This window comes from Adelges cooleyi, unplaced genomic scaffold, assembly GCF_023614345.1.
Source record: "Adelges cooleyi isolate 19-005CV unplaced genomic scaffold, UGA_ACOO_1.1 ACOO_flye_CR_arks_rails_tigmint_CR_PRNA_21, whole genome shotgun sequence".
NCBI lineage: Eukaryota > Metazoa > Arthropoda > Insecta > Hemiptera > Adelgidae > Adelges > Adelges cooleyi.
The window spans coordinates 638,109-657,574 of NW_026095871.1; the positions used below are offsets into that span (position 1 = coordinate 638,109).

At 27.7% G+C, this 19,466-nt stretch overlaps 2 protein-coding genes across 6 annotated transcripts; both read right to left on the minus strand.

Annotated features, from left to right (window-relative positions):
• Positions 1 to 3,061: 3,061 nt before the first annotated feature.
• Positions 3,062 to 11,238, minus strand: LOC126834155 (glycogen synthase kinase-3 beta-like). Of its 5 annotated transcripts, none has more exons than XM_050565891.1 (9): positions 10,363 to 11,238; positions 7,237 to 7,427; positions 6,995 to 7,078; positions 6,812 to 6,922; positions 6,511 to 6,748; positions 5,601 to 5,794; positions 3,869 to 4,070; positions 3,595 to 3,788; positions 3,062 to 3,338 (listed from the first exon to the last, which is right to left on the minus strand). In XM_050565891.1, the coding sequence occupies exons 1-8, from the start codon at positions 10,451 to 10,453 to the stop codon at positions 3,598 to 3,600; spliced, it is 1,302 nt and encodes a 433-aa protein (XP_050421848.1). In that variant the 5' UTR covers positions 10,454 to 11,238; the 3' UTR covers positions 3,062 to 3,338; positions 3,595 to 3,597. The 5 variants fall into 5 exon arrangements, with proteins under 5 accessions (XP_050421848.1, XP_050421849.1, XP_050421846.1 ...); XM_050565892.1 differs by having other exon boundaries at positions 3,869 to 4,055; positions 10,363 to 11,232; XM_050565889.1 differs by lacking the exon at positions 10,363 to 11,238 and adding an exon at positions 9,200 to 9,329 and having other exon boundaries at positions 6,812 to 6,919.
• A 2,259-nt stretch (positions 11,239 to 13,497) lies between these two features.
• LOC126834231 (aspartate--tRNA ligase, cytoplasmic) lies at positions 13,498 to 19,235 on the minus strand. Its single transcript, XM_050566006.1, has 13 exons — positions 19,005 to 19,235; positions 18,861 to 18,923; positions 17,577 to 17,664; positions 17,069 to 17,255; positions 16,891 to 16,993; positions 16,621 to 16,801; positions 16,323 to 16,466; positions 16,084 to 16,255; positions 14,911 to 15,058; positions 14,260 to 14,449; positions 14,057 to 14,137; positions 13,858 to 13,969; positions 13,498 to 13,792 (listed from the first exon to the last, which is right to left on the minus strand). The coding sequence occupies exons 2-13, from the start codon at positions 18,896 to 18,898 to the stop codon at positions 13,629 to 13,631; spliced, it is 1,608 nt and encodes a 535-aa protein (XP_050421963.1). The 5' UTR covers positions 18,899 to 18,923; positions 19,005 to 19,235; the 3' UTR covers positions 13,498 to 13,628.
• Positions 19,236 to 19,466: the final 231 nt, after the last annotated feature.

The window sequence follows — 19,466 nt, forward strand, 5'->3', positions numbered from 1 at the left end:
GGCAGGTAACTTTTGAAACTTAATGAAATAATTTTACTCGTTACATTACCATCGTAATATTAAAATTTCTATTACAAAATAAAACTAATTTAATAGTACTTTGCTGTCACTTTTTGTTAAAGAAACACCAATTTTTGTTAACTTTTTTTAAAAGGTTATGGTTTGACAACAATTTATCCAAGCAACAGAGTGACATCTCTTTCACAATCTACTAATATAGATCATTTTTTATTGGACTGGGTAACATATACAAAATTAAAATGTCAGTATAACAAATTTGAAGCAATAAGTTATTGATAATAATATAACATTACAACTTGTGCTATAACTGTGTACATATAATTCGGTGAATAATAAAACCAATTTTTTTTACCTACTCTAATTACTACTTTTAAACTTATAATTTATACTAATTTGACTATTCTTTAAATTTCTAATAACAATTCATAACAGAGACAGAGATTGGCAACAAGTAAGGATATTAGCTGTTTAATTCGGGTTAACAAAAATTAAGTTTATACTTTATCGTCACTTCATACACCTATTTAAGATAATATAATTACACAGTAGTAATTTTTACGTCTATGGTGCATTATTAATTATATATAACTTGCTATACGCAGTTCAAAAATTAGAAATTAAATTGCACTTCCAATATTATTACTGTATTTTTAGTATAGAATAGATCCTCTTAAATTTAAATATATTTTTAACTTCAAAAGTAGATTTGTTAAAGTATAATAGTTTGCATGCATAGAAATTAGACAACATAAATTATAATAATATATTAATAAGATAAAATTATATTATACCTGTTTTACAGTGAAAACAAATACCTATCGTTAACTTGTTTATTCATATTTCTTTGCATTTTCCAATGGCATAACTTCAAGTATGAATCAAGTAGTCGTCATCAATGCATGTTCAAAACATATTTTATCCTCAAAAGCATACTGATTATTATTCAGTTAATATTATCAAATAGTCAAAGAAACCAAAAACAGAAAAACGTTTCAAATAATACAACAAAACTAGATAGGTATATTGTTTATTTACCTATGTATATGATATATATGTATAATTATTATCCTTATATATGCTACGAACTAACAATTTTTTTTTTTTTTTTATCTCATAACTAATAATTCCCAATTTTGACATCATGGTTATTACATATAATATGCGTATTATTTAGTTTAAATAGGTAAAATATTTGTCTAATTTCTATTACAATACGGCCACAAAGACTGCAGTTATTATTAAATCAGGTAAATATAAACAAAAGATTTTTACCACAGAAAAAAAGTATAGAGAGACAAGAATATTACATGTTGTCGTTTCTTTTTCAATATTATAAAAAAAAGAAACACTTATGTATATAGATTATACAAAAAAAAAAAAAAAAAACAACAACAAATTGAAATAGTAATCATAGTTAGTATTAAAAATGTTGTACGTTGTACAGTCTAAATAAAAAAAAAAAAAACTCAAATACTCGCTTATGTTAAAACTAGCCATCGACTATATTTCTATGTATATATTTTTTATAAGTATATTTACAAATTAAATATTAATGTTGAATAATTTACACTTTTACAAAATAATAAAGAGCAGCTAATAATTGTTCTCAAAAACAACATTGAGCTCTAACATAATATCTACATATACGTAACAGCAGTATTCTTATGAGCAATGAAAAAAACAATATCATATTTTTTAAGTATATAAGTAGCGTGTACATGTAGCCTACATTTGATGCTCTACCTTCTGCATTATTTATTAGAGTATTCACCGTAATGATAATAATATCGTAATTCTTACAAGACTACCCGATGATGATGTAACATTAAATTTTTTTCTTTAATTTCATTAAAATACTTGCCAAATGGCACACAAATAACCAATTAGATTTGCCGTTACTAACACATGCAAATGAAAATAATAATTATTACGTACACATTGTGAAACATGCGTTTTATTATAACATCGTTATTTGAACTTTGATGTATTTTTATTTGAGTTAATATCATTTACAACATAAAACATAATTTCTAGAATTTTGTCAACTTTGTATGTCATTAACAAAAGAATAAATAAATAAATATTAAACAGAGCCTTTCAAATAATTTCTTAAAATAAATTAATGCATTAATAATAACACAATTTCAAGAATCACAGATGACATTTAACAGAAAAAATTATAAATTTTACATTGGAATGAATTTTTTGTTATAAATCTGACATATATATTTTATATATATTTATTTTTATAATATAAAAACAGAATACTACACAGTGACAGTAAACTTAAAACACAAAAAATAGAAGCACAACATTATTAAATAATAATTTTTTTTTTTTTGTTTAAACACATACTTTTTAATGTTTGAATATTTTTAAAACCAATAATAAGAGTAACTCATCATTAGTGGTTCATAGGTGTGTAAATACATATATCATTTTTGCAATTTAAAAAATATAAAGCTCATACGTATTAATATTTGTATTCATTCAAATTTTTTTTAAAAGGCTTAAATTATCATAACAGCCCAGCTGTAAACTAGATGATGAACCATCTAAATCAAAATTCAGGAACGTTGGTGTGCAAAAAAAAAACAAGATGATCTATGCAATTATATTATGTTGTGGATAATACGAAACACGTTTTTGTATATACAAGTCAAGCGTCAACTGCCAATATTAAAATTATTAATCGGCCTAAATTGATAACACGTATAAATGGTTTAAAAGCTTTAGACCTATTTCTTCATATTTCACTGATATAATATATGAACTACAAAAAAAAAAAAAAAAAAATTGTACTATATTTACAACAGGGATTAATATTAGTTTATTAAATACATTTGAATTGTTTATAAAATATGATCTTTGGACTTAAAAGTTAACACAAAAGGCAAGTATTGGGGTTCTAGATAAAAATTGTTTTTAAAAAGGCTACACGTTTTGACGAGATCCTTAGAAAAAAAAAAGCTTAAAAAACATGATAATGTTTTGATTAAAATAAGACTGATTATTTAATTCCAATAATTTTAATCTGTAATGAACAAAGAAAGTAGTTAGTGAAAAATGACCATTGAAAACAGTTTAGAATTTGTGAAATCTATTCCCCATAAAAAGAGTTTAGGTATCGACAAATTTACCTAATAACAAAATTGGCAATCTAATAAAATATTACATACACATTTTCTTTTATCTAATTATAAAAAAAACAATTCAGATATGATAATGTTGTATTTGTATTTAGTTGTTTTGGTATACATATATATTACCTTTGTAAATTTGAGTAGGTTTGATTGCCAAGACATTTCATAGTTGCACTGCAAAATAAAAATAATTAAAACGTTAATATTTTTGAAGAATTGATTAATTCTCACACAGCGTCGACAGAGGTAGTGCAGCTGAGATTGTGCTTTTACACTACTACTTTTGTCAACTCAAATTAGGACCTGGGCTACAATATATTTAATATATTACAAAATATAAAACCTAACCAGCCTAAAATGTTGTATGTGATAATAAATAAAATATGTTTGCGAGAAAATAATTTGTTGAAGTATTATTGTACTTACTTACCTATTAAACGATTTCATTTGATGGTTGTCTAGAAGTTGTCGAAGATGACGGGTGGTTTGGGCTCTCGGGATTGATATTTTCAGGAGTCGACGGCCCACCACTAGCTGCTGCAGATACTTCGTTTCCACTTCCAACAGAATCTTTAAGGTGTTTAGGTATCAAAGCTGATTTTAATGAACCCGCAGCGCTCAATTCTATTTGTATAATAATTACAAGTCATATTTATTTAGAATATGTTTTACTAAGATTTAAGGCGAAATATTACGATACTTACCCAATTGTGTAAAATTGAAAAGCGGTGGTAATGAACGTCCACTCGGTAATCTGGTGTGCGGGTCCCTAAGCTCATCAAAGAAAGTATGAGCACACGCTTGCAAAGGAGACACCCTAAGAGATGGAGTGTATTCAAGCAATACAGAAACAAGTTCAACTGCTTCAGATGGCGTGCGCATCCGGAACACCTTTATAAATGACGCCTTTAGGTTAACACATAGAATATTCGCTTCAAAAATACACTCCACATTACATTTTGATTTTGACTAAACTAATATAATTTTATAAATAATTCAAAAGACATGTTAGAGCTCTATTAATAAAATAAATAAACATATTTATTCATTAAATAAAAGTTTAAATTTTATTTTTTTTATTTATTAACAACTTTAATTTTACTTAAATAAATTAGTTAAAAACTCTTTTTTTATGAAGAGCATGTCAATGGGTTAAATGACTAAACATGAACAACAGGTTAGAATATATCACACTGCCTTGTAGTCATTTTAAGACTTACTCTAATTTTTTGATGAACAGTGCTGTTTGTTGGGAATGACATGCGTTGTAGCATTAACTGCAAGGAACAATAACCCCATTAAAAAATTTAATTAAAGTTGTTCCCCAACATGTCTTGATAAAATAGTTTTAAAAACATCACACATTAAATATTAAGAAACTTAATTTATATAAGTCATTAGTTTTACTCTAATCTAAAAAACCCAAAAAAACTTTGATTTAATTTGAGTATAATTATTAGATTTTTATTATAAAAACATTAGAATGCACACATACGTCTGTATTTTTTGCATCTGTTAATATAATACCATATTTACACAACAAAAAAACTTAATTTACATTGAGAATTGTAAATTCAAAAACAAATCATAAATCTGATTTGTTTTCATACTAAAATTATTTTCAACAATCTATAATAAAACTATATGTAACTATTATTGCATTATATTGGTTACAAGAATAAAAAAAATTTTGGGTCTTTTAGAATTAAATAAGAAAAAAAAATCTTACAGAATATATTATATTATATACTTACAAGGGAGGTTAGAAAATGTTAGCTTAAGTTGGAAAGTTCTGTAAATTGAACTTGCTCAAATCAGTATTGTTATTCTTGATAGTTTGAATTTTTATAATAAGTAGTTTTTTCTCCTCTTAATTTCATTGAAATTGTTTAAACTTAATAGCAAGAAATTATTTTCATTATTTGTTACTAATTATAGCATTAGAGTTGTAAGATTTTATTCACTGCAATTCGTCAAACTTTAAGTTGTACTTAATAAAATTGATGATAAATTTTTTTTTTTATTATTAATAAACTGAGGTTCGGCCAAAAGTAAATCCTAATATATTATTGTTTTTTCAAAAAAACCTATGAAACATCTACACAGGCTTATTCTTATGAAAGGAATATTAATTGAATAGCTTTTAACATAACTGGATATTAATACGCTTAAAACAGATAACTTAAAAAAAAAAATGTCTAATGGCCATTTTCACTAGTTTGGCTTAACATTTTTGTGTAGTTTATTAGCCAATAGTTTTTATATTGTTATACTATACTAAATGTTTAGGTTAAACTAGTGAGAACGGCTATTAGTGTTAAGCAAGTAATTAATAACAAATAAAAAAAAATATGAGCAAACTCTAAAACACTCCACTTACCTAACCTTCCTACCTTCCTTGTTAGTTGTTAAAAATGTTATCTACTAAAAATTTACCTTGGACCACGGATGAGATTTGATTTGTGGGAATTTGAATTCTGTATAATTTGGATTCATCTCCCTAATCTGTTCTCTTGTCGGAGTACCTAGGACTTTAATTATTTCTACTAGCTGATCGACTCCAGAATCACCAGGAAATATTGGCTGACCCAACATTAGTTCAGCCAATACACAACCGGCACTCCATACATCTAATAAAAATACAAAAAAATATTATAATTTTAATTTCCTGTATGTTTTTTTATAAATACAGAATGGGACACAGGAATAGACCTTTGATAAAATACGCAGTATACCGTCAGTTATTGAAATAAAAGTATTTATTTTTTATTAGACACATGTATTAACCGGCTATTTGAAAATATTATTTGCGAAAATGACAACTGTGAGGTGATGCCCATTTTCATTAACACAAGTTTGAAGACGTGGGGAGCTGGCACGGGCTTCTCGATAATGCCTGCCTTACCGTATCCATGTTTTCCGGGGACCCTACAGTTCTTCTTGGGTCTACAGGTTTCTTTTTCATTACCGTTCCTCTCATCCGAAATTGATTTACCCATCACAAAGTGGGACCAGGATCATAATAATCAATAGTAAAATACAGTCTTAATTTCCGCAGTGTTTACAACCTAGTCTGTACAGACGTATTGTAAGCAAAAAACTCGGTGACCTAAGTCCCCACAAAGGCGTGATGGCTACTAACTATAAAATGGCATGTCGTGGACAATGAAATAACGACCCTACCTACTTTCTATCAATCCTACAAACTTAGCATTTTGCATGTCAAAAACGGTCAAATCCTGCGCCGCACCCTGTGTATATCAATATATACGTAAATTTTTTTTTAATTAAAATTAATATTAAGCTGCTAACAATAATTATGTGTTTAAAAAATAATTATAATTACCAATTTTTGTTGTATAGTCAATAGCTCCAAATATGAGTTCAGGCGCTCGGTAATATCTTGAACATATGTAGGATACGTTTGGTTCACCTTTGATTAAGGTTTTAGCACTGCCGAAATCGCATAATTTTAAAATCCCAGTCTCAGGGTTCAACAATAAATTTTGAGGCTTTATATCACGATGACATATACCTAACGAGTGTATATAGGCCAAGCTTCGGAACAGCTGGTACATGTACAACTATAATAAATATATAAACGTATTTAAACAAAACAATTTAAACATCCATTACATTTAACATACCTTAATATAGCTGATTGGAATAGTTTGCCTTAATTTGCTATAATGGCGCGCAACTTTGTACACGGTATCAGGTATATATTCCAAAACTAGATTTAGATAAACTTCGTCCTTCTGAGCGAAAACAAAAAATGTATGTAAACAAGAACACTAAGAAAAATAAAAATTAATTATGAATATTATTACCTTATCGCCACTCGAATAGAAGAAAAATTTCAATTTCACTATATTACAATGGTCTAACCTCTTCATTATTTGAAGTTCGCGATTCTAAAATAATATGCTATGTTAAAAATGTAAAAACAAAGTTGAGCTAAAATTTCAACTATTAATTATATAGTGTAGATAACGCTACAATTTATAGTTATGAAACTTTTTATTTATTTATTTTTTATTATCAACTTAATTTCGAAGGGTTATTTAAATACCTTAAATCTTTTATCTTGAAGGACTTTTTTAATAGCCACCATTTCGCCTGTATCACATAGTTTGGCTTGATATACAACCCCAAAACTTCCATTACCAATAACCATTGTGTCGGTGTACGACACCTCCAAGGGTCGATCCGGTCCTTGGCATGGATTTGCCACAACTGTGGTAACTTTATTTCCATCTTTGCCTAAAACAAATTTTCAAAAATAATTTATAAAGAAATTTATACAATTAAAGTAATTATGAATAATACAATTTTTAAACAAATTTAGCTTAATATCAAAAGTTTGGAAATTGTAAATAATTTAAAAATAAAAAAACACAGGGCATGGGGTAGGGCAGTGGTCAGTCGCAGTTACCACTTAGTGCTGTGGTTAAGCTGCCTACGGTGTTGCTAGTTCTTGGAGGTGTGATCAATCGGAATTTTTAGCAACAAAGCCATGCTTCCAACCAACACTGTGTGTTCCACAACCCACTGATTTTAACCCAAATTAAAACCTTACCATGAATAACCTCTACACAGATATAGGTGTGTAGAGGTATTAAACACACATATAGGTTCTAGCTAAAAAAATTGATCTAGTCTCAGTCTGTTGTGAGCACCGATGATCGTAACATTGATGCTGAAATACGTGTATACGCTAAAGTATATTATACTTTATGGTTAACGGTTTTTAAAATATTTCATTATTTAATTTTTTTACTGTAGAATAGCTAATGTTATAAAGAATTTTTTTTTAAATTTGCAGTATTAAAAAATGTATACTATGTAATAATGTATTGCAATCCAATAACTTTTTAATTATTATAACAACACTTTTATGACTACCTAAGATTTTTAAGTAGTCATAAATTTATTGTAATCAAAATCTTTATAATATTATATTTAAAAAACAATATTACTAAATTTGTTAATAATATCAAGCAATATCAGTAACAATAGAAGTAATAAAAAGTTTTCAAGTCATTCTCATATAGGTAGCTAAATTATAATTTAAATTTTAAAAATGATAATAATTATCAAAATAAGTTGAAAGTCTAGAGTACAATACCTATTTAAATTGTACGTTGGTCCAATATGGGTATCACTTACATGCTAATAAATTATTTTCAGAATTCAGACTCATTATTAAATTAAATTTTTATTTATTTCAATAACAATAAAAGTAATATTTTTGTTTTAAACTGCATTTATAAAAACAATATTTTTTTATAATACAAAGTAAAATTTAAAATAGTTTGTTTACTAAACAGTATTGGAGATTGGCTATGTTACTAACAAACAAAAAATATAAACATGTTTTTTTCTCACAAAAAAGATACAAAGTGTATACAATTATTTTTAATATATCACAAATTAATATTGTCACAATTTATTTAAATAGATTGCCCTTTGACTGAAATACTTTATACATTTTTACAGTTCACTTATTTTGCCAGGAGACAAAATAAATAAATCTAATAGTAATATTTCATCATTCACATACAAACGGTTAATACTATTTGTTTGGAACAAACTCAAGAAGTCTAGTGAAATTTTAAAACTACATAACAAAATGACGTAAAATTATTATAAAAATAGAATAATAGTTCTATGAAATGTTTTAAAAAATTTTGTAAATTTTCAAGTGAAATAATAAGCTACAGAGAACAAAAATGTAGTTTTTTTAATGTATTGGCCTAATTAAATTGTGTTAACCTAATTAATAAATTTCTTTATTTTTATTTTATTATTAAATTTAATAAATAAATATCAATACGGCATTTAAATTATAATGTATGAAATAATTATATATGTTTAACTACTGTCTAGACCATTTCTTATTTTATTATCATAAAAAAAAAAAAATGTTTAAATTAAATGTGTTATATAGGTAGTAATAAAGTTTTTAAAAAAATGTACCAACATGAAATAAGATACTTAAAACATATAACTAAAGTAGTAAAAATTAATTATACCTTGAAGCCTTAATCTTTCAGCATTTGCAACTACAGATGGATTCCAAATAGGAATATCATCATCGTCCTCCTTATGATTACACGGAAGATGCAAATCCATTACTACTGAACTTATTAACAATGCAAGCCAATTCATTGACATTGAATTGAAAAAAATCTCAATTATTTCAAAATAAACTTGGCACAATTATACTAATTGGTATATTTTTAATTTAAAAGGTCATTGATTCAAACAAAATTGATTTAAAATTTTGGTTAGAAGGAGTGTAACGCGGTTGTATAAGGAGGTAAGTGCAACAGTCAGTATAATATACAAATTTCTTATCATACGAGAAACTTTAAATAAATAAATTAAATTTTTCTGAATAACGTTTTAGACATTTTTTACCATAAATAGGAATATATGCTAAAGAGTTGAAGATAATTAGGCGATTTATACAATTTCAGCCTCGATAATAAATTATAGGAAATTTTATATTGTAGCCTGAAGTTTGATATTAAATGCTGAACATCTAACTAAAATAATTCCAACTCAATACTAAGAGTTTAGCTATGACATTGTTATACTGAAACTAAAGTAATTACAGATTCTAAAGACACACAATTTATTGAACAAGTAATTTTTTTAAATTAAAATATAGGAATAATTGCTTTACATTAAAGTACAATAACTAGTTTGAAAGTAAAAGAAAAAATACCTAGTTGTATTATTTCTTCCTCATTACTTGTTAATTAACCGCTAATAAAAATGATTAAAAGTTTAAAGGCAAAAATTGTGAAGCAATTTTTAACAAATTTCCAACATCCTCGGGTACATTTATACTCTAGATATTAAGCAAAATTATGAAGCCAAATAATAATACATTATATCGATAGGATAAAAACATTAAAATCTTAACCGCACCTAGTACCTACAAGTTTTTAATGACAGTTTTACAGCTAACAATAGTCGAGAAGCACTAGTTGTGTTCAGCAGCATAAAATGACATCGAGTAATCATATCGAACAATTATTATGGAAATCATTCGGACGTCGTGTTTCAATTTATTAAACCTAATTCTCGATTGTAAAGCTACTCTCCATAACCACGGGCGAAAACCACTACTTTGAGCCCCGAAAAATTGTTTTACAAAAAAAAAAAGTACTGTTGGAATAATACTTACTTATGACTTTAATTCCGCCCAAGGGAATCGGAGGATTCGGAGACGTCTTGTTGCCCTCAGCAAATGAAGTAGTCCTAGGCCTTCCGCTCATGTCCACAAAAACGTCGGTCCGGCCCAAAAACGATTTTCACTCAGCACTCGAACGGATTATCTAAATGTCGGCACTTTGGTTTACATAATTCTCCACGGGTATAAGACACACAGCAACGTGTAGGAAAAATGAAAACGGGGAAACGGCCAGAAGAAACGAAAAAGAAACGTGATTTATTGCTCGTACTTATATTGATAAAAGAAAAAAAAAAAAAGTAATTTTCTGATACGCCTATCTGGCCTGGTTCGCGGCCCACATACTACGCTGCTATACCTGACGAGGGTAGTGGTGGTACATCGTTGGAGAACGGCTATCTGAACGGAGCAGCGGCATAAATTAATAACAGCTATATTATATTATTATTATTATTGCGTTTTGTATATTGTTATGCGACCGTAACAAAAACTATAATGGAAAACCTAAGACCGAGAGACGTGAACACACAACATGATATCGCGGGCTGAGAAAAATGGTCAGAATTTCTCGTGTACTTTATTTTAATCACAACTCCATTTTGGAAAACATCGGACGCACCAGACATTGACCCAATCGGAACGGTTCGGGACCCTCCGCTCATTCCCCGCCGTCCACCGCGTTAACACCGCCACGGCCCGCGCCCGCCATCGGACAATGTCGAAAACGTGACTCTGACGTCAGTTTATTGCGTATTTCTTATTGAAATCCGCATGCGTTCGCTGCACAATTATTGCACTGTTACACGATTATTATCAAAATTTTCGCGGAAACGTTTTTTTTACATTATACAAACGAGGACACGATTTTTCAACGCGTCCGTACGTTTTTTTTTTGCCGAAAAATGTCCAAATGCAATTTATGGTTTTTCTTTTGTGACGAGGAGACGACGGGCGGGGGGGTGGGGGGGGGGGTATTTCTCGAATAATAATTATTATGTGTTACTCGGTTAGGAAACGACTGGACCGAACATAACCTGAAAATTCCATTGCGGCCATGGAGAAAACGATATTGTTTGGCGCGAAACTCGCGGCCGTGTACCGACAAACCGTACGCCCCGAAGAAAAAACACCGCCGCGATCTCAATCTCATCTGAATATTATGTACATTAAATTTTACGTTCTATAATTTATTTTCAGCATAATATTCCGCACCCGTGTAGAAAACAACAGGTGTACAGGCGCGTTTAATGTGCGTAACGCGTTGAATCTGGCTACTGCGAATAACCTTGAATCGAAAAATTTGTCCGACTTGATAATATTACTTGGAAATTTATAAACATTTGATGTTTTCATGCTGCTATAATGATTTCTGAATTATTTAAAAAAACAAAATTTCTAAACTACAATATACAAATGCATAGCAATCTAATATTATAAATCTCAACAATACGCCTGAGAAATTATACAAAATGCCAAGACAATAAAAATAAAAATTTGCTCCAGAAGTTAACCAACATAACCAGAGTTGGGCATTATTTAGCTAATTTTTTATCTAAATAATTATTTAATTTGAAAACCCGTCGAATAATATTTTTATTCGAATAAATCATCTTGGATTTGGTCGAATAAAAGAAATATTCGAATAATTATTATTTAAATCGAAAATAAAACTGATTAAATGATTTATTAAAAGTTTTTTTATATTTTTTTTTTATAGGCTAAATATATTATTGTTGACATAATTAAAAAAACTTAATTTCGATTTTTTAAATCATCTTGGATTTGGTCGAATAAAAAATGTATTCGAAGAAATTATTTATAATTTATTATTCGAATAAAAAATGTTCAATTCTGATTATATCGCAACCTTTATGCATAAGGAAAATTTCTATGAAGCGAGTTTTTGAATTCACCCACAAAAGACGAATAATTGGCAAAAAAAAAAAACAATTAAATTCATTGTCAATTTTATTAAATTAAATATTGTAATTTAGACGCATGTAAAATCAATTCAAAAATGTATTTTTTATTAAAACGTGACTAGTAAAAATTAAGCTGTTCCTAATAGGCAAATAGAGAAATTTACGAGAAAGATATATATCAATTATTTAGAAGGTACTTACTGATACATTGATACATACTACACATGGTAACAATATGTAATTATATTTAAGAACTATTGTTAAAATTGGTACGTTTTTACTTTATGGGCGTTAATCACTATCAGTTTAAAAACAACTTAATTGTTTTATATTATATAAATGCGTATTTGCGTATGACTAATAATTAATTGAAGTAAGTGTGTAACAATAATAACAATGAAACGCTGCCCGAAAGTAGATTTTTGTTAACATTTTTAACCGTAGAGACGTAGTTTACTATTTTAAACGCATACTAAAAAAATACTAATGTAAAATTGTAACGCTTACACTAAAATATTAGAATGTATTTTTTATATTTATACAACGTTCATAGTACAATCGGCTAAAGAATTTAATAAATCTAATCAAGTTTTGGACAAAATATTGGTTGAAGACATATTTTTTACATTATATTAAGATAAGACTATTTGTTATAAAATGGTTGTTTATTTATTCCAGTTGTACTTATGCAGTACACATTTCAATTAGTACAGCGTTTTTTTCAAATCACTTTTATTAATTGATTGTTATTTTCCTTACTATATAATTATTGTTTAACATATCTTATTGGAAGTGGAATGGAGTCGATAGATTTTGGGTCGATAGATTAAAAAAATGTAGTCAATAGTTTGTGTACTAGATATCAAGTAATGAAGAAATTTAACAAACTAAATAGAAGACTATTTATGCAGTTGTTCTTTTTACATATTTAAAAATTAAAAAGAAGCAAGAACAACTTACTTTAATACCTAGAGTATGTTCATAGTTAGGGCAATACGCTATAACATAAATATTAACTTAATAGATATGTTGATAGGAATAAAAATAAGAGTCATAAGATAAGTCTGTAGAGTAAAGCCGTGGTAAACCAATTAGGTAATTTGATAATCAAACCAAAAAAGAAATGTCAATATGGCACAATGGAAAACAAAAGAAAAGATTACGGTGGCCAGATATACTTGTGTGAGAGGAAATAATCAATTATTAATAATTATTTAAATCATTTATTTGGTTTTACACGTACATCTTCAATTAATTTTATTTTTAAATACGTAATTTATTATTATTAGACATTTCTTAAATTCTATTAAAAATAAACAATCTTTGATAATTTTTTATTTATGGTGTAAGCCTCTTTGGGTCTCTGGGAAACATCGAAGTCTTTCTAATATTATCCAAACCCAAGTATAACATAACCACTCTCTCCAAACCAATACCACCTCCTGCATGTGGTGGACAACCGTAACGGAAAGCATCTATATAAGCTGCAATTTTTTCTACATCTAAAAAATTTGAATTACAAAACATTAAATTACATAAAAAAATATTAATAAATAATCTACCATACCAACTCCATGATGTTTAGCTCTTTCTGTGAGGAAATTAGGATCATGTATTCTTTGAGCCCCAGATAAGATTTCTTCGCCTCTCATAAACATATCATACGAATTTGACGCCACCTATTTTCATTAAGATGAAAAAAATAATTACAATTCATTTTGTTCTACTATCGATATTTTTAAATAATAATTATGAAAATATTGTACTTTTGATTCAGGATCAGGCATTGTATAGAATGGTCGCACAACAAGTGGATATTTGTCCAAAATATAGAAATCAGTGTCATACTAAATAAATAAAAAAAAAACAAAAAAAATATGTTAATTTAAATATTTACAAAACTAAAATTGTATAAAATATAAACTGTTCATAACAGTTTAAGTTTCATCACATTTACCAACAATCATACTTTAGCTTTGATTAGTCTTCCTAGTAATTTTTCATTAGGTGTGGACAAATCATCTTCATAGCCAACATCTACACCAGCTTCACGGAGAAGATTAATTGCTGTAGGAAATTCTAGTTTAAGTGGTGGATCCAAAAATTTAAAAGGCTCTACTTGGTACTGTTGACAGACCTCTTGTATTTCTGTTTTGTAGCTGTAACATTAAGATATTATTAATTATACCTCGTTAAAAAAAACATGCACTATAAAAAAATGTATCTACAATTTAAAAAGTAGGGGAAATAATTTATTATTCTTTCAAAATAGATGCTTGTTTTGAATTTAATTTAAATTGGCTCTCAAATCTTAGCAAAGATGTTTTTAATTAGGCCACTATTTATTAAGAACTTTTTACATCTGTTTTTCAAAACGAGGACACAAAATGTACCCATTGCCCTAAATGTAATATATACTTTTTTTTTTTTTGCTATTACTAGAATTATTGATAAAAAATTGGCAATGTACAGAATAATAAATCATCATAACTAAATAAACTATGAAATAGTTGGCTAAATCAAAAAAAATTGTTTAGTTTCCATTTTTTGCTCCAAAGAATCTGTACTTGAAAATATATTTACTTTAGGATATTATATTATACATGTTATAATTATTTACTTGTCTCTAAGTCCTTTAAACATTTGCGTGAATGTTGAACCTATAACATCGATCACTTCATGATAATGATACTTAAAAGCCATTTCCATGTCCAAACCAACAAATTCCGTTAAATGTCTATGGGTGTTACTGTCTTCAGCTCTAAAAACTAAGGAAATAATTCACAATTATAAAATTTTACTAAGGTTATACAATAAACTTGACATGTAATGTATACAACACAGCATTTAAAAGGATAATTAACTGTAACAACCATTCTAAAAAATCTTTTTCTCAAAACGTACTTTACTGAAAAATATTCCTTTTTATTTTCCGCACCACATTTATGTTATTGATTTTTTTTTTAAATATCTATTATTTTTTTTAAGTTTTCAAAAATCTGCTTAGTGGTTTTTTTTTATGATAAAATCAATATTATCTTTATTATCTCAAAGGGATGATGTAATAAATAAAATAAAGCTCAAATTTTGTGCATATTAGACAAAAAAAATGATATGAAAAAAAAACAGAGCTCGTGCGTGTGATATGTATACAGGAAGTTATTTATGCTTTATAACCAGGAAAATTATAATAAAAACTCCATAAAAAACAATTAAGACAAAACACCTAATTTTGTTGTTGTAACTGTGTTGCAGCTATTGAACTTTTTTTCATATGCAACTATAATAGAACATTTTGTAAATTTCAATTAACCAAAAATCCACCATCATACTGCTTTTGGAAGTATTATGATAATTAAATTTGATAGAAATCTTTATTAGTCTAAACCGAATAAAAGCAATAAGCTTAAACAAATAATAAAAGATAAATAGCTAAACAAAAAAATAATTCTATTGTTATAGAATTACATATTTGATATAGTAGCTATATATAAATGTGAATGTTTGTTTGTAAATATGTTCATAGCTTCAGAGCCACTAAACAGATCAAACAAAAAATTTTCAGGACATATGTGTTGATCTAAGGAAGAATTTAAGCTAACTTAGAGGTCCTTAGCCCTCTGGGGGATAAAATTGTGGATTTCGAACCCCGTACGTGAATGTCATGGACAACTCAGCAGAACGAGCACCTGGTTAAAAGTAAATGTCAGAAGAATAAAAGCTCTAAAATCATTGTCTAGTTTAATTTCTTAATTTAAATTATTCTAATAAATTTCATAATTTTGAACCATACCAGCGCCTACTGTAAATACCCTGTCGAAATCAGCTGCAATCGCCATTTGCTTGTATAACTGTGGCGACTGAGCCAGGTACGCCGACCCTTTAAAATATGATACAGTAAATACATTTGCTCCTCCTTCACTAGGTGCATTAATCAATTTCGGTGTATGTATTTCAACAAACCCCTGAAAAACGTAGAATTATTGGTAATAAAACAATTACTCTTTATTTAACTTAATATATAGTACTTACATTGTCTGTTAGGATGTCTCGGAATAGCTTACAAACAGCAGCTTCCAGACGGAAAATAGCTTGATTAGCCGGTGTACGCAAATCAATAACTCTATTGTCCAATCTTGTATCTTGGTTGACTTTAATATTTAACCCATCTTGATCCTAAATAAGACACATATGATCAAAATATTATCTGTGTGGTGCAGTTAAAATGGTGTTGAGCTTCAATGTAAGTGTGCTTAACAAACCAATTTTAAAAATTACAAAATATCGTTTATTTCGTATTATTTCTTATATTATAGTAAAAATATCGTACATCATCCAATTTGATGGGTCTAGAAGCATCTTCAATAAGTAGCGGTAACTGATTTGCAGCTTGACTGACTACCCAGAGCTCTTCAATATGTAATTCGACATCTTGTTGTGAACATGAATCTATTTTAGTTGGTGTTTTCGTAACATTTCCTTTTATATCCACAATAGACTCCTTACTAATACTGCAAGTAAACAGTTGTACTTTAAAAACATTCTTCTGATTGAAATAATAGTTATAGCATATACAACTAAAAAATATCATTAAACATACTTGGAACAAAATTTTATGAACTGTTTACTAATTGTCTCAGAGACTACAGCTAACACTTGCACAGACCATTGTTGCTGTCGAACTACCATAAAGCATTGTTTGCCTTTAAGAAAATGAATAAACTGATTATAAAAAACTCAATCTAAATTTTAAACTAATAGTGTAACTCATAAATTACCCTTAGCACGACTAGTATGAAGTCTGCCTCGTATCCAAACACTGTTATCAGCTAGAGCAGTCATAAGATTTTTCACATTCACAAAAACTCTGCTCGACATATTTTCTGAACTTTGAATCATGGCCATAACTCCATACTTTCCAGTTGATACATCTTCAGAAGATTCTTGTTCTTTATTGTTTGATGACTGTCGTACATCAATATTTAAGAATATAAAAAAATGTATATAGTATTTTTTAAATATATGTATATTTTTTTAAGTATTTCACTAGGTGTTTGGTAATTCTGTCAAATTTAAAGTACCTTATAGTCTAGTAGTCTTAGCAAATTAATTTTAACCATTTCTGTCATAACCAGTAAACTACCCAGAAAAAAATGGGTTGTTTGGACAATATAATTTATAAGCCATATTTAACCTACCTTTTATTTTTAAATTTCAAATCAAAAATTTATAATTTTGAAGACCATAAAATATATATTTTTATAACATATAAGTGAATGTACTTACGTTTGATGCTTTCAATTGATCTTTTTTAATAGCTTTAGCTGATTGTTTTTCTTCTTTTTTCAATTGTTTTTTTGATTTGACTTGATCTCTAAAACAACAAAAAAGTATTTATCAAACACTTCTATTATTATATTATATCAGTCAGCCTATTGTGATTTGTAATTCTGAAGAAAGTGCAAGGTGTGAAGATGCTGTGCACACACCTACGTTAACTATTACAATGACTGAATTGCTATATTTATAGAGACTATAAATCGGAATTGACAACCAAATGTACATTATAAGAACAAAAATGAAAATGTACACCTTTTCTTTAAAATTGAGAATATTAATAAAAATTGGTACAATTGTTTAACTTTAACACACGGCAAGCTCCAAATTTCACAAATACCAATAATCCACAAAGTTCCAAATATTGTTCGCAATGGTTTTTTTTATATTTGTGATGACTGTTATAGTACAAAAAACCTTATAGTATTGCATTTCCATATTATTTTTAGAAAAAACAAAGATATATTTAATTAAAAAAATATTGGAAATCTGCTGATACCTATTTGTACAAAAGTAGCTTAAAAATGTGTTATAAGACATTAAAACAAAATATTACATATCAATATGGATCTCCATATTACCACCAAAATTAGGTGCTATGTAAGTGTATACTTACAAAAAAAAAAACTTCAAAGTACAAGTTAGAAATTGATTCAAGAATAATATAAAGATAGGTTTAGTTCAAAAATACTTATTTTATATTCTACAATGAGGCATTGATTCATGTGAGCCAATATAAAAATGTATAGGATACCAAGATGCAAAGAAAATATACAATTTTACTCAATATGTATATTAATTAAATATAAACTGGGTATAAATATATATTTTTCTCTTAGGGCCCCTTAAATTATGACAAATAGTTACTTCTAAATAAATTCTACAACACTTGTAGGTGATTTATAGTGAATTGATGGTGCGGTGCGATGACCGTGAGTTTAAAGAGCATAGTTATTTTTTGTAGTAATAGTGGGTCTTTCATGACACTACTAATACGAATTACGATTACCTATACTTATGTTTAAATTAAGAAAAAGAAAAACTAAGCTGACAAGCCGCTTAACCCTACACTGCAAACTACTGCATTTATACATTTGAAAAAAAATTTGTTTGATAATGTCCCACATTAAGTACCTATTTGAATAATTTGATTCTATTTTTATAGTAAACATTTGTTACTTTATTTATAGTAGAGTATTTCAAAACATATTTTAATTTTATAGCATGACATACCCTTCGGAAGCAACTGCTTTTTCTTCGGTTAGTGCCATTTTTCTTAAAAGTTAAGACTGAAACCTAAAAACAATTATGTACCTTATTAAAACACAATACGACTGTTAAAAAAAGTAAAAATTAAGTATAATATGTATATACTACCGTCTTCGGATTGCTTTTGAACTAGATTATACAGTAACACGTAGTGTTAAATATAATTGGAAAATATTTCTAGATTGCAGAATAATGCACTTTGACGTTTCAACTTTAATCTCAATTGCCAACTTTCATAACCGCTAATGTAATTGCGGGTATTTCATACTACATTAACAATAATTTATATTACAAACTACACAGTACATGGCACTTGACAGTATATTATGCATATTATCATGTAATTCCATGTGTTATTAATTGTTATCTATATACGGCATTTTTATCACTCTTGTTGATAAAACATCGATATAATGATTTTGCTTGGATATCGATAGTATACTATCGATATTTAATTAACTATATTAAAACCACGGTCCACAGATCGTATAAAGAAAAATAAACTTATTAATATGTTTAATGTTGACATTATGTTAATTAACCTAATCGGTAAAGTTGTTGAGAGCACCA

What these genes read in the sequence shown, in the direction of transcription:
- LOC126834155 (XM_050565887.1), bottom strand. Translation starts at nt 9,299, where the DNA reads ATGGATTTGCATCTTCCGTGTAATCATAAGGAGGACGATGATGATATT. An exon ending in TGAAAGATTAAGGCTTCAAG is followed by an intron (nt 7,428 to 9,199) that starts GTATAATTAATT and finishes AATTTGTTTTAG; the next exon opens with GCAAAGATGGAAATAAAGTT. An exon ending in TTTCAATTTTACACAATTGG is followed by an intron (nt 3,789 to 3,868) that starts GTAAGTATCGTA and finishes TTATACAAATAG; the next exon opens with AATTGAGCGCTGCGGGTTCA.
- LOC126834231 (XM_050566006.1), bottom strand. Translation starts at nt 18,898, where the DNA reads ATGGCACTAACCGAAGAAAAAGCAGTTGCTTCCGAAGG. An exon ending in GAAGACTAATCAAAGCTAAA is followed by an intron (nt 14,138 to 14,259) that starts GTATGATTGTTG and finishes TTATTTATTTAG; the next exon opens with TATGACACTGATTTCTATAT. An exon ending in TGCCTGATCCTGAATCAAAA is followed by an intron (nt 13,970 to 14,056) that starts GTACAATATTTT and finishes TAATGAAAATAG; the next exon opens with GTGGCGTCAAATTCGTATGA.